This window comes from Periplaneta americana, chromosome 1 (genome assembly GCF_040183065.1).
Source record: "Periplaneta americana isolate PAMFEO1 chromosome 1, P.americana_PAMFEO1_priV1, whole genome shotgun sequence".
Classification (NCBI taxonomy): Eukaryota; Metazoa; Arthropoda; class Insecta; order Blattodea; family Blattidae; genus Periplaneta; species Periplaneta americana.
The window spans coordinates 201,417,906-201,430,461 of record NC_091117.1 but is presented as its reverse complement, the minus strand read 5'-3'; the positions used below and the strand labels follow the sequence as shown (position 1 = coordinate 201,430,461).

The following is a 12,556-nucleotide window of genomic DNA, read 5'->3' as shown; positions in this document are numbered from 1 at the left end:
CAAATTATTTGCTTATGTTTCTTTGGAGTACTAGAATAAGAACTACAAGAATTGTATGTATGTTATTATAAGTAAGCAATGAACATCAATTCATTGAGGTAAAAATATTTGCAGACAACCGGATTCCTCATTGCCATTCCATCATTGGCCAAACTGTTAGATATTCGGTCCTGCATATTGGATGCCCATGTTGAAATTCCGGCGTATGGTAGGGCACATTCGTATTAAGTTACACTGACTATTACACTTTTACTACGTCATACTACTTTTGACCAATAAAACGGTACAAAAGGACGTCTTTCAACCAACCATAGCTGCTTATCGCACAATTTTATCGTTTCCCTAGCATTTGTTTGTTTTTATCACTACCCTAGCATTTGTTTCTTTCTTTGCCAACATTTCAAAATGCAAATTCTTTACGATACTATAGAACAAGCTTTCCGATCGTCATTTGTTTACAGCATAGACAGTCAACTGAAAATGGCGATTCCGTTCAAATGTTTTAGTGAAGCTAACATTAGTGTAATAGAATTTCAGTAAGTCAATTAATATTTCATTGTATTAGAGTAGGTACTTTATTTCTTCTAATCTTTAGATATACTTTCTTCTAATCGTGTAACAGTCAATTAAATCCCACTCGAGTTTTGATTTTCTCTAGATAAATCAAAACCTCTAGTGAGATTACTATTGAAAAACTTCTGATACTCTGATAATATTTTTCCATATTCCACAGTAAATCTGTTTCAGTTGTCAGCGTCAACTAAACAACCACATCATATTCATATGAAGATAACGCTCAGGATTTGTAATGAGCCATAAATTGTCATCCAGAAATTATATTCTACAATCTTCCTATAACGACCAGTAGTTTAAACTTAACAGAGAATAACAGAGACAGAAACAAATAAAATAACTTGTAAATGCAAATATTCTAAAAAGTGCAAATATTATTCAAATATCTACAGTACAATATATATTTGTCCATAATTAAAAAAGTATATAAAATAATGTAATGTGCATAAATCTAGACCTTTTGCAAGTTACATAGAAACTATGTACATACTTTCTAAAAGCATTTAAATTTACTACAAAGATATGAAGTGCAGATCTAATGGCATCAACGTTCGGCCAACCAGATGTCAGAGGTGCAGTCTCCGCCTGGATACCTGCAGAAAGAAAGCATTATTATTACTCATCAAGTAAATCGGAACAGATTCAAATTTCACTTTACTAATTTACACATGCACACAGGTTCTATGCAAACTGTGAATGGATGTGTAACTTCCTAAGACCAAACAAATAGAGCTGTCATTAACAACGACGAGGACTATGAAAGGGTTCACTACTAGGACCAATATCATGACAACGACCACGGTAAAGACCACGATAAAAACAAGGTCCACGATAAGGACCATGATAAGGTCAACTGCATAAATCACGATAAGAACTATGATAAGGATCACAGTAAGGGTCATAACAAGGACAAAGATATGGATCACGATAAGGACCACGACTGGGATCATGACATGGACTATGGTGCTTTTCGTTGTTCATGTCATGTTCCTTATCGTGATCCTTGTCATGGTGTTCATCATGAATCTTGTTGTCTTCGTCGTAGTTCTTATCGTGATCACTGTCGTAGTCCTTATCGTGGTCCATGTCGTAATCCTTTTCTTACTCCTTGTCGTCGTTGTCTTTGTCTTTATTCTTATCGTGGTTTTTATTGTTTTCGTCGCGGTCGTTATAGTGCAGCAATGGGGAAAAGTAGCACAGTGTTTTCCCTTCTCCTCAATCATAGTTGAACCCCTCCCACTGCTAGCTAGCAGACTACTCACTCCTGTATCTGTTTCCGTCCACATTGCGACCACTCTGTCACAACAAGTCTGCGAGTATCAGTGGTGGAATCATGACCCACAGCAAAGTAAAATGATACATTTACAAAAGCGAATGAGAATATAAGTACTTTTGTGACCCTCGAAATAACAAAGCATTGTGTTTGTTGTGCAACAAGGACGTATTTTGCTCCTTGTTGGGTGTGTTCCGGCATTTTAAATCCCCCACGAACAGAATATTATAATGAGAAGAATTTGGCAGATAAAAATTTGAATTTGTATTTATATCGTGATGACATTGTTATAACAGAAATCCTGATATTACAGTATAGTGTCGGTTTTGTGTAGTCGTTTACAGATTAAACGCTAATTTATGTCCTTTTTAAATAGGGCCATCTCGCAATAAGAAATTGGAAGGACTAAAACATTTATTAAAAACCAAAGACAAGCCAGCTTCAGTTTGTTTAGCATACTTCGTGTTAGTTATCTTTTCTCAAAACATACAGTATAGCAGAGGTGTTCTCGAAGGTTTTATAACACGATAATAGCTAAATTCCTAAACATACAATTTGCTAATGCTCTTTATTAAAAAAAAAATCAATTAAAAATTGCTGTTAACAGAGAAAATTTAAAGTTCAATTATTGTGATATCTATGTTTCTTCTTCTTCTTCTTCTTCTTCTTCTTCTCCTCCTTCTTCTTGTTCTTCTTTTTTGCTTTTTACTCTGTTATTTAATAAAATGTCTTAACATTAGGCTATATGGAATGCTTCCTAAGCACGAGTATGTAACTTACTCTTTCTGGGGGTGCTAGAGTGTTTTTATATTAAAAATTCATTATGTATCTTTGTTCTGGCAATAAAGTATTATTATTATTATTATTATTATTATTATTATTATTATTATTATTATTATTAGTATATCTTTGAGTTTTTATGTCAGTATTATTAATAATGCCATTTGTTAAGATATGTATCATACTATTCTTGTCAATTGCATATCATTACAATACTCATATTATTCCAGGCTTCATTTTTTAATTAACTCACTGATCTAATTTTAATAATTATTTGTCCATTTATTTGTTTCATTTGGTCAATTGATTAATGTAGACTATTCCACTATTTCAATTATCTCATTGTACTAATTTTATAATTATTTATGCTATTCTACTTTGTTGCATTTGATCAATTATTGATGTAGACTATTATATTCTTTGTACTTCATCTCACTGCCATTTTCTGTCATTCATTCTCAACATCATTTGTTGTTTTGTTCTGTTTTGTATCGTGCTAAACTGTAATTGGCCTTGTGCTGTTGTTTTGCACGTTAATATTCTAAATAAATAAAACAAAATAAATAAATTATTATTATTATTATTATTATTATTATTATTATTGTTGTTGTTATTATTATATTGTTGTTTCTTTTGTAACATTTTATATTTTATATTTTTGTTAATTATTCGTGCTATCAATTCATCTGTTGCAAGAAAAGTATTTGCTATTTACTTTGTTCATTACTCATTCGATCTGTTTACCGAATTAAGTAACGCAATTATTATTTTCGTTCTATTTTAATTACTAAAATGTAAACGCTTGCTTCGTTCTATTAACATTTATCAGCACTCTATTAGTTTAGGTCAGGAGTATAACAACACAACTATTACATCGCGTTTCTACTGGGTTACGCCACTGCACAGCTTTGGACTCGCCTTGTAAACAATCAAACGAAATACGCTGACCTTGCTGTGAAGTGAGTAAGTTGCTGCTCATGTTCGTTTCACCCCTTTTCCCCATCGCTGTTATAGTGGCTCTTCTTATATTTGCCATGTTCCTTACATTTCATTTCAAAACAATATTGTTTTCTCCATGTGGCAAGTGACTTGTATCATGCGGTACCTTCCATTATGATGATAAAAGAGAGTGCACGTACACAGAGATCTGTACTACAAATAGAGACAACTGACGATATTTTGTACTGGTGTGTACTTCGCGGTAGGGTTGCGACAAGAGTGAGAGTTGGATGAAAATACGCATGCGCGGATAGATGTCTTTCTGCAGGGCTACCAGTATAGAGTTAGAATGTAAAAATGAAAGGAGTCCATCGCTGTGGAGTAACTGTTAGCATGCCTGACCATGAAACGAGCGGGCCCGGGTTCAAATCCTGGTAGGGACAAATTGCACGGTTGAGTTTTTCCGGGATTTTCCCTCAACTCATTAAGAACAAATCCTGGGTAACTTTAGGCGCTGGACCCTTGACTCAGTTCCCTGGCATTATCACCTTCACCTCATTCAGGCGCTGGATAACCATAGCAGCAGTGGCGGCGAGTGGGTATTGAATTCAGGGGGGCTGCGTACAAAAATAAACCATACAACTTACCTTATTTAAAGATTAGTTCCATGCGTCTTGGCTTGTATGTTGCAAACTTTTGAATCATCTTCTTATTAAAATCCGATATGTCGTTTAACATAGTCTTTACAATGGAAAACATAGCTAATGCGGTCAGTCTCTCTTCTCTCATCGTATTTCTAAGATAGGATTTTACTCTCTTCAAACACGAAAAGCAACGTTCTGGTTCGGAAGTTGTCATTGATATGGTGATAGCTATGCGTAGTAGTTCCACAACTTCTGAAAATGAGTCCTGCAAGAGCTTGACTGCGTCACTGATATTTCTGAATTCTTGTCTCTGATAGAAGTGAGTTCCGTTTTTAGTTTGTCTTTATCGAACATTGGAAAAAGCTTCACACATATATTCAGGTCATTTTCAGGAAATGAGCTTTTGTAGCATTCAAATTTTTCTTCACACAGAAGAAAAGATAATATCAGATGATCTATGAACTGGAATCGGGTGTTAGCTTGTGTGATAATGAGGTCACACTTCCTTGGCTGCCGCAACCCTTGTCTGAATCCCTTCGACCTTACGACGCTTTTTAGGGTTTTCATTTTCACAGATCTCGCTGCTCAACTGTGCACTGTTCCGTATTGTATGTATGGCATTAACAGAGCTTGATATGCAGAGTCGGCCTCGGTAGCATAGTCGGTGCGAGTTCGATCCCGGCCCAGGTCGATGGCATTTAAGTGTGTTTAAATGAGACGGGCTCATGTCAGTAGATTTATTGTCATTTAAAAGAATCCTGCGGGACAAAATTCCGGCACACCGGCGACGCTGATATAACCCCTGCAGTTGCGAGTGTCGTTAAATAAACCATAATTTAACTTTTTATATGCAGAGTTGAACCTTAGAAATATCTGACTGGCGATGTTGTAGTTGGTTGTATAATATATCTACATGATACATCAATAAATGGAAAAACTGAGACATAAATTGAATTCAGGATATTCGAAAGCACGCACCAGGGCGCTTGCCTCATTTATTGTGATGTTGTTTGTTGTATTGTGATTCCATTATGGTTTGAAAACATTCTAGCAATGCCTCCTTCTTCTCATGAACAACATTTACTGTTCTTATTTTAAAATTCCACCTTGTTGCCCCAGCTGATGGAATTGTCTTTGAAACACATTAATCTAATACAGACTGTGTGAGATCGAGAGAAGAAAGCAGGGATGCAGGATAAATTAGCCTTTGTATTTTGTTTAGCAGCTCTTTCCATTATGAAATTCAACTGATGAGCACTTAATTTCACATTTCTCCTGAATTGTTAAGGTACTGAACTGAATAGACTGTAAAAATTGTACAGAATTAAACATTGTTGCACTTGTTATACTTACAACATTAAAGAAAATGTATTTAAAACTGCGCGCTACTGACAAACTTCTGCAAATTTTGCAGCGCCTGGAAACGCTGTATTCAAGGCGAGGGGCAGCAGAGGGAGGGATAAAACTAACGCGCAAAGCATCCGAGACGAGACTGGCAGCTCCAGGGAAGGAAGTAGCTTCACCCATAGTCCTTGTCTCTCGGTTCGCTCTGGCAGCACCAGGGGAGGAAGTGATTGCGTGCATGTCAATGAGAGCGAATTTTTTTTAAAAATTCGAGCCGCTAAATAGAGACTGTATAATAAATGTATTTCACAACATAAAACGAGACAAGAGCCACAAATGTCTGGGGGTGCTGCAGCTCCGCAGCCCCCTTTCGAAAGCCGCCCTTGCATAGCAGCTGATAAAGCGTCGTAAAACAACAAATTAAAAAAAAAAAAAACATATTTTCCCAGAAATGAAGCAGATTAGGGTTCTAACATAAGCTTTCACGGTTGTGTTAAAAACAAGTTGCTATGAACAGGTTACTTCCCCTCTTTCTCTCCTTTCCGTGGTTTCTATGGCATTTTCATTATTGCTGTACCATTATCTCACCAATACTGAAATCATTAAATAAAATTTCCCACATTTCTGAGATATGAATAAGAGGTAATATAGCTTATTTACCCAGATCTTACGACCCTTACGAGTATTGAAGTATCAGATGAAGTTCACACCTGTGGAGTAACTGTTAGCGTGTCTGGCCGCGATACCATGTGGCCAGAGTTCGATTCCCGGTTGGGGCAAGTTACCTGGTTGAGGTTTCTTCCGGGGTTTTCCCTCAACTCAATATGAACAAATGCTGCGTAACTATCGGTGGTGGACTCCGGACTCATTTCACCGGCATTATCATTTTCATCTCACTCAGACGCTAAATAAGCTAAGATGTTGATAAAGCGTCGTAAAATAACATATTGAAATAAAAATTTAAAAAAATCAGATGAACAAGTAAACTTGTTCTCTGTAATGCCTAAGAACATGAACAGATGCCGGTCAGGGCACCTACAGCGTGATTCTAGTGGCCGCTAGGGAACTGTCGGACTCATCTCTGTAGTAATACCGGGCCTCAAATATACCAAAAAATGTTCATTAATCTCATGTTTCTTAGCAAACACATTCCGTGGTAAGAATAAACATGAGTATGTAGTATATACTGGACTTTTTTTAGTTTATACTCTTGTTAGTAAGAATAAAAACATTTGAGTACCTACTCATTTTTGATTACATACTCATAACATGGAAGCATAGTAGAATATACTCAAGTGTCCATATTGTACAGAATATATACTCATGCTTGATAAGAATAAAAGCTAGTATATTCTCATATGTTCGTTCTCATGTTATTCTGAGTATGGTTTGTAGCAGGCTTAATTCTGAATATTTGTTGATTTGTGTTCAGTTTAAAGTTAAATAAAAAAGAAATGGCAGAATTTATGAACGATGTAGTACCTCATGGAAAAATTTAGAAAAAGACGTGAACTTCAGACGCCTTTAACAAAAGTGAATGTGAAAAATGTTAAACACGTATTTGTTATTAATAAAAAACATAACCTATAAAAATATGAATGGCTATCAGATTACAGGGTTAGACTGTATTGTTAAATATAATTAACAATTACAGTATATTTTGTAAAATTTGAATTGCAAAATGCAATTACTTGTAACTTTAAATTATATATATATATATATATATATATATATATATATAAAACTCTCTATAATAAAAAAAATAGAATTAGCATAACTGGAATTCTAGAAATGGATTGTAATTTCTATCCAACATCCCGTAATGACGATTTCTCTGTACTATTTTCTTGTTTCCTATTTATTAACATCACTTATGTGATTCACTCTCTGTTTCATGTTTGCTTATTTATTCATTTATTTATTTACTTATTTATTTGTTTATTTAATTAATTAATTTTATTATTTAATTTATTTATTTATTTGTTTATTTATTTATTTACTTATTTATTTATTCATTTACTTATTTATTTATTTACTTATTTATTTATTTATTTACTTATTTATTTATTTATTTACTTATTTATTTACTTATTTACTTATTTATTTATTTACTTATTTATTTATTTACTTATTTACTTATTTATTTATTTACTTATTTATTTATTTACTTATTTATTTACTTATTTACTTATTTATTTATTTACTTATTTACTTATTTATTTATTTACTTATTTATTTACTTATTTACTTATTTATTTATTTACTTATTTATTTATTTACTTATTTACTTATTTATTTATTTACTTATTTATTTATTTACTTATTTATTTACTTATTTACTTATTTATTTATTTACTTATTTACTTATTTATTTATTTACTTATTTACTTATTTATTTATTTACTTATTTATTTACTTATTTACTTATTTATTTATTTACTTATTTAGTTATTTATTTAGTTACTTATTTATAAAAAGCAAAACACAAACCACTACAGCATGCGGATAGCATGTGAAAGTTTATAAAAAAAAATTGAGCATCACGGTGCAATGTGGTCAAAGCGGATAGGTAACACGAGTACATACTAACTTTTAAACGATCAAGAAGGCTGTAGAGATGAGTATATATTCGCGTTAGGTAGAATGTCTTTATTCTTACGAATTTTATGAGTATGTTCTAGCGGTTATGAGTATATAATCACAGGAAGTGCTCATACTCAAAAGTATAGGCTTTGAGAAAGTACTTAAGCTTTATTCTTACTACTCATTACACCTCACAGATAGCCGAACGGGATTTCGGTGCTCCCACCCCCTTTGGGAATTAAAATTATAGCCTACTCCGGTCTTATTTAAAATGAAAACAATAATGGTACCTGATCTCGTGGGCTAACACTGGACCTTCGGGTTCGTTTCCAAAGTCTACAAAGAAATCGGGGTTCAACGTAAGGCCGCCTTTGTCAGTATCCACGTCCAGCACCACCAAGTAGGATCCAGACCTGCACAAGAATTTCAATAAATAGTTTCACTAATTAATTTTAAAGTAAATGAATCATCAAATGACTGAAAGGAAGTAATGGTATGTTAAACCAATTTATAGTAATTTAGCAATTATTTCTGTTGAGAAAAATCAATTAGAAGTGCTTATACAAACTTTAGCCACTCGACCGCAATTACGAGACCGTCCACAACGTGATTTCTCCTGGGGCCGTTTACAGAAAAAAAGCACAATTGCATGGAAAGATTTATTGAAACAGATACAGTAATATTATTGCGCTGTTTGTCAACATATCCTCCACTGGAATTGAGACATTTGTCATACCATGGCATCAATTTTTGTACCCTTGAGTCATAGAAGTCAGCCGCCTGGGATCGGAACCAGCGTTTGTCAACCGTCTGCACCTCTCTGTCGATATCATGATATGACAAATGTCTCAATTACGATGAGGAATATGTTGAAAAATAGCTCAACAATTGCTGAGTCTGTTCTAGTAATTTGTTCCAATGAAATTGTGTTTTCTTTCTGTTGACGGCCCCTGGCGAACTTATTTTCTTAAGTCCCTCGTAATTGCGGTCGAGTGGCCAAAATTGGTATAAGCACTTCTTTTGACGTTATTAACATGGTGGAAGAAAAAATTAACTTTTTTATCTGCCCCCATCATAATGTTTGCTTGTCAGACCTGAATGGGACCCAAACCGACCGCCTAGCTGCTTGGCAGCTGAAGGACTGCCCACTGCAGCAGTGTTGCCAACTCGAATCTTAAAAATCCGTTGTGAAGCCGTGCAGAAACCGCTAAATTGCTATATTGTCAATGTAAAATTATATTATTTTGCCGCTGTGAGTGCTAAAAATACCCGCTAAATCCCTATATCAGCAATACAAATTTTATAAATTTTACCCGCTAAACTAACGCCGAAAAACACTAGATCTAGCGGGAAAACCGCAGAATTGGCAATACTGCACTGCAGGATTATGAACTTGAATATTACGCGCTGCGTTCGGAAAATCCTTACAATGTAATCAAATTAAAATAAAAAGTGACTTATGACTTACTTGACAATTTCTGGGTAGAATTGCTTATCCCAGGGAGAGAAGAGTGAGTTTGTGACGTAAAGGCGCTTTCCATCCAGGCTAAGCTGAAGCATCTGTGGTCCTCCATACAATCGTTTCCCCTTGAGGTATACAGGTTTAGGCTGTTCCTATAGAGAACAAAGATATTTTTTCGAATGTAGGCTTTCACGGCGGCAGTCGATGAGGTTAGAGTTTCCCGGGTCGTAACATCGCCAGTAGACCACGGCCTATTAGCCCGGAAAACTCTAACCTCAAAGATATTTCTATTTTTAATTGTAAACGTCTTCCTTTGAAAGAAGCAGCAGTTGTGAAATATTTGGGCATCGTCATTGATGAGCATCTGAAATGGTATTCTCATGTTTCTTATCTATGCAGTATATCACTTACAACAATATACAGGGACATCATTTTATTTTTACTTCAATTTTTATTGTACCTGAGTTTTTTAATGTACTTCACTCCCACCCCTTCAACCGTCTTCCACACAGACCCAAGACCGCATATACAGTCATAGTAGCCACAGTAAGTTCCAAAAATATGTTCGCATTTTCCAGTGACGAAAGAGCTTTCAATATTGAATCATTTTCGCACAGGTACTGTCGTCCATTTGACTACGTCGTATCCCGGTTTCCCCAACCAGATTTTATTCGCCAGCTAGTGGCTGGGCTGTCTTAGCTCTTTTCTGAGAACATTAATTTCTGTTAGGAATTGGACGTCTACGTAATATTATACAACTGTTTAAAATAACTTAAATAAAAGGGCCTCGTTAAGTAATTAACTGTCACCTGATTTCCCTCCTTTCTACGACCCTACGACATAACCACTTGGACGGACAGTAGATAGTATGTCTGAGTAATTTTATCTTTTCTGGCAGAAGTGAAGATTGAATTTACAGTACGTAAGGTACTCTTTTATAGAGTAGGTACAGAATTATTTCAACATGAGTTACTAGTACGAAGAACTGGTAATTGGAATTAAGTACAATATGCTGTAATGCGATAATATGCACATTAGAACTGAAGCCTGTATCGAAATGTGTTTAAATATCCATATTGTAATTATTTTTAAATTTAACTTCATTCTCTATATTGTACGCTAATGTGCTGTAGACAGTATAATGTACACTGCATAATTAATACGTCCACATGGATAGCTCAGTTCGTGAGTAAAAACACTCATTGTTAATACTGTACTGTATTTTGATTAAACAAAAACCTAATGAAAATGATCAAACTCAAAAGCGCGATATTTACCAGTTTACGTAAATGGATGAACTACTTTTCTTCCCTCCTATACCTAGTAAAGTGATTTGTTTGTATATTACGCCAGTATAATCGAACTCCAGTCGTGGAAGGGGGTAGACAACGGCGTTGATCCAAAGGTATAGCCAGGTTAATATTAAAAATGTTGGTAAAAATAAAATGATGTCCCTGTATAAATTTGTTATTCTTCGCCATATTTTACTAATCAGTACCTTGCGTACAGTTTCTTTATCTAGTTTTTTAGTCCACCATCCAATATGGCATTATTGCGTGGGGTGGAACTTCAAAAATTTCTTTAGATCCTCTAAATTTTTTTTTTACAAAAAAATAGTTAAAATATTCTTTTAAAGAAACCTATTGATTACCCTTCTAAATTAATGTTTCCTGAATGTAGAGTCTTTAAAAGTGAACAATTATAAAAATACACATTATTGAAGCACAGTGTTCTCACAAAAATTCGTAAATATTATATACCATTTTGTTATATTTACAATACTGGACGAATTTACCCTTACGAGAGCAAACATTTTTCACAACTGCAGGTTTAAATCACAGTATTAGTTTAGGTCCAAGATTATATAAGTCTATAATTAAAATGCACCCCCGAATTTTCAACACATTTCTGTTTTTAATTTCAATAAAATCATTAAACCTATACATATTAATGATATACATATTAATGATACTTAAATTGATATTAGGTATAAAGTTTTTTTTTTTTTTTTTTTTTTTTTTGCAAAGCGCGACGTCTTCGCTCACAGGCAGCAGCACTCGCAAGCTTAATGGAGGGCCGGGGAGGAAGGGGTATCGATTCGCTACGACTAAGTTGTAGGAAGCGGGGCTAGCTTCAACCGTGATCTAATACGCCGCGCTATGTCAGTGTTCTGTGAATGCGCTGCATTGTTGAGTGTTAGTGTAATCAAAAGTGCACGCGTGCGTGTGTTATGTACTAATTTTGTGTAAAATGCCTCATATTGAGAGAACATTAAGGTCATTATTTGCAGAATTAAAAGAGAAACCGTTTTCAAGTTGGGCGTATGAAACAAAATGAGCTTACAGAGAAGATCGACACTACATTTACGGCTTCATGGTAGTATAAGAAATATTCTTGGTTGACATTGTGCTCTGAATTTAAATGTCATATTAAGAATTCAGATAAGTTCGTAAATTATAATATCAAAATCGTTTGTTTAATTTTCAGTCTGTCACTTATCAATGTATTGAGGCAGAAAAGAATTCTGTTACATCAATTACAATATACATATATATATATATATATATATATATATATATATATATATATATAGCTTATGCATCACGAATATTTTCGACTTTTCAAGTAAGTGTCCTCTTCAGGTGATGTGATTTGCTGACAAATACAATTGAACATAGGTGAAAAAAATATAACGATAAAAAAACACATATAAAACACAAGTAAAATTTAATCTTGCTTGCTCATTTTTAAAAAATGGTTATAAATCATGGCTTCAAACATAGTATTGAATTAAAATATTCAGATAAAAACAATCAAATGAATATGACTGCAATTAAGGGAAGTATATTTAAGTGGCAATTCTTCAACACTGGCACACTGTTTGCCACTTAAATATACTTCCCTTAATTGCAGTCATATTCATTTGATTGTTTTTATCTGAATATTTTAATTCAATAC

At 34.0% G+C, this 12,556-nt stretch overlaps 1 protein-coding gene across 1 annotated transcript in view; it reads right to left on the bottom strand.

Annotated features, from left to right (window-relative positions):
• Positions 1 to 927: 927 nt before the first annotated feature.
• The window catches only part of LOC138706383 (methanethiol oxidase-like), a 36,929-nt gene continuing 25,300 nt past the window's right edge, over positions 928 to 12,556 (bottom strand). The window contains exons 9-11 of the mRNA XM_069835606.1: positions 9,605 to 9,750; positions 8,427 to 8,549; positions 928 to 1,166 (exon numbers count right to left, since the gene is read on the bottom strand). Coding sequence (XP_069691707.1) covers positions 1,118 to 1,166; positions 8,427 to 8,549; positions 9,605 to 9,750 — 318 coding nt within the window. The 3' untranslated portion in view covers positions 928 to 1,117. The remainder of the gene's footprint in view (positions 1,167 to 8,426; positions 8,550 to 9,604; positions 9,751 to 12,556) is intronic.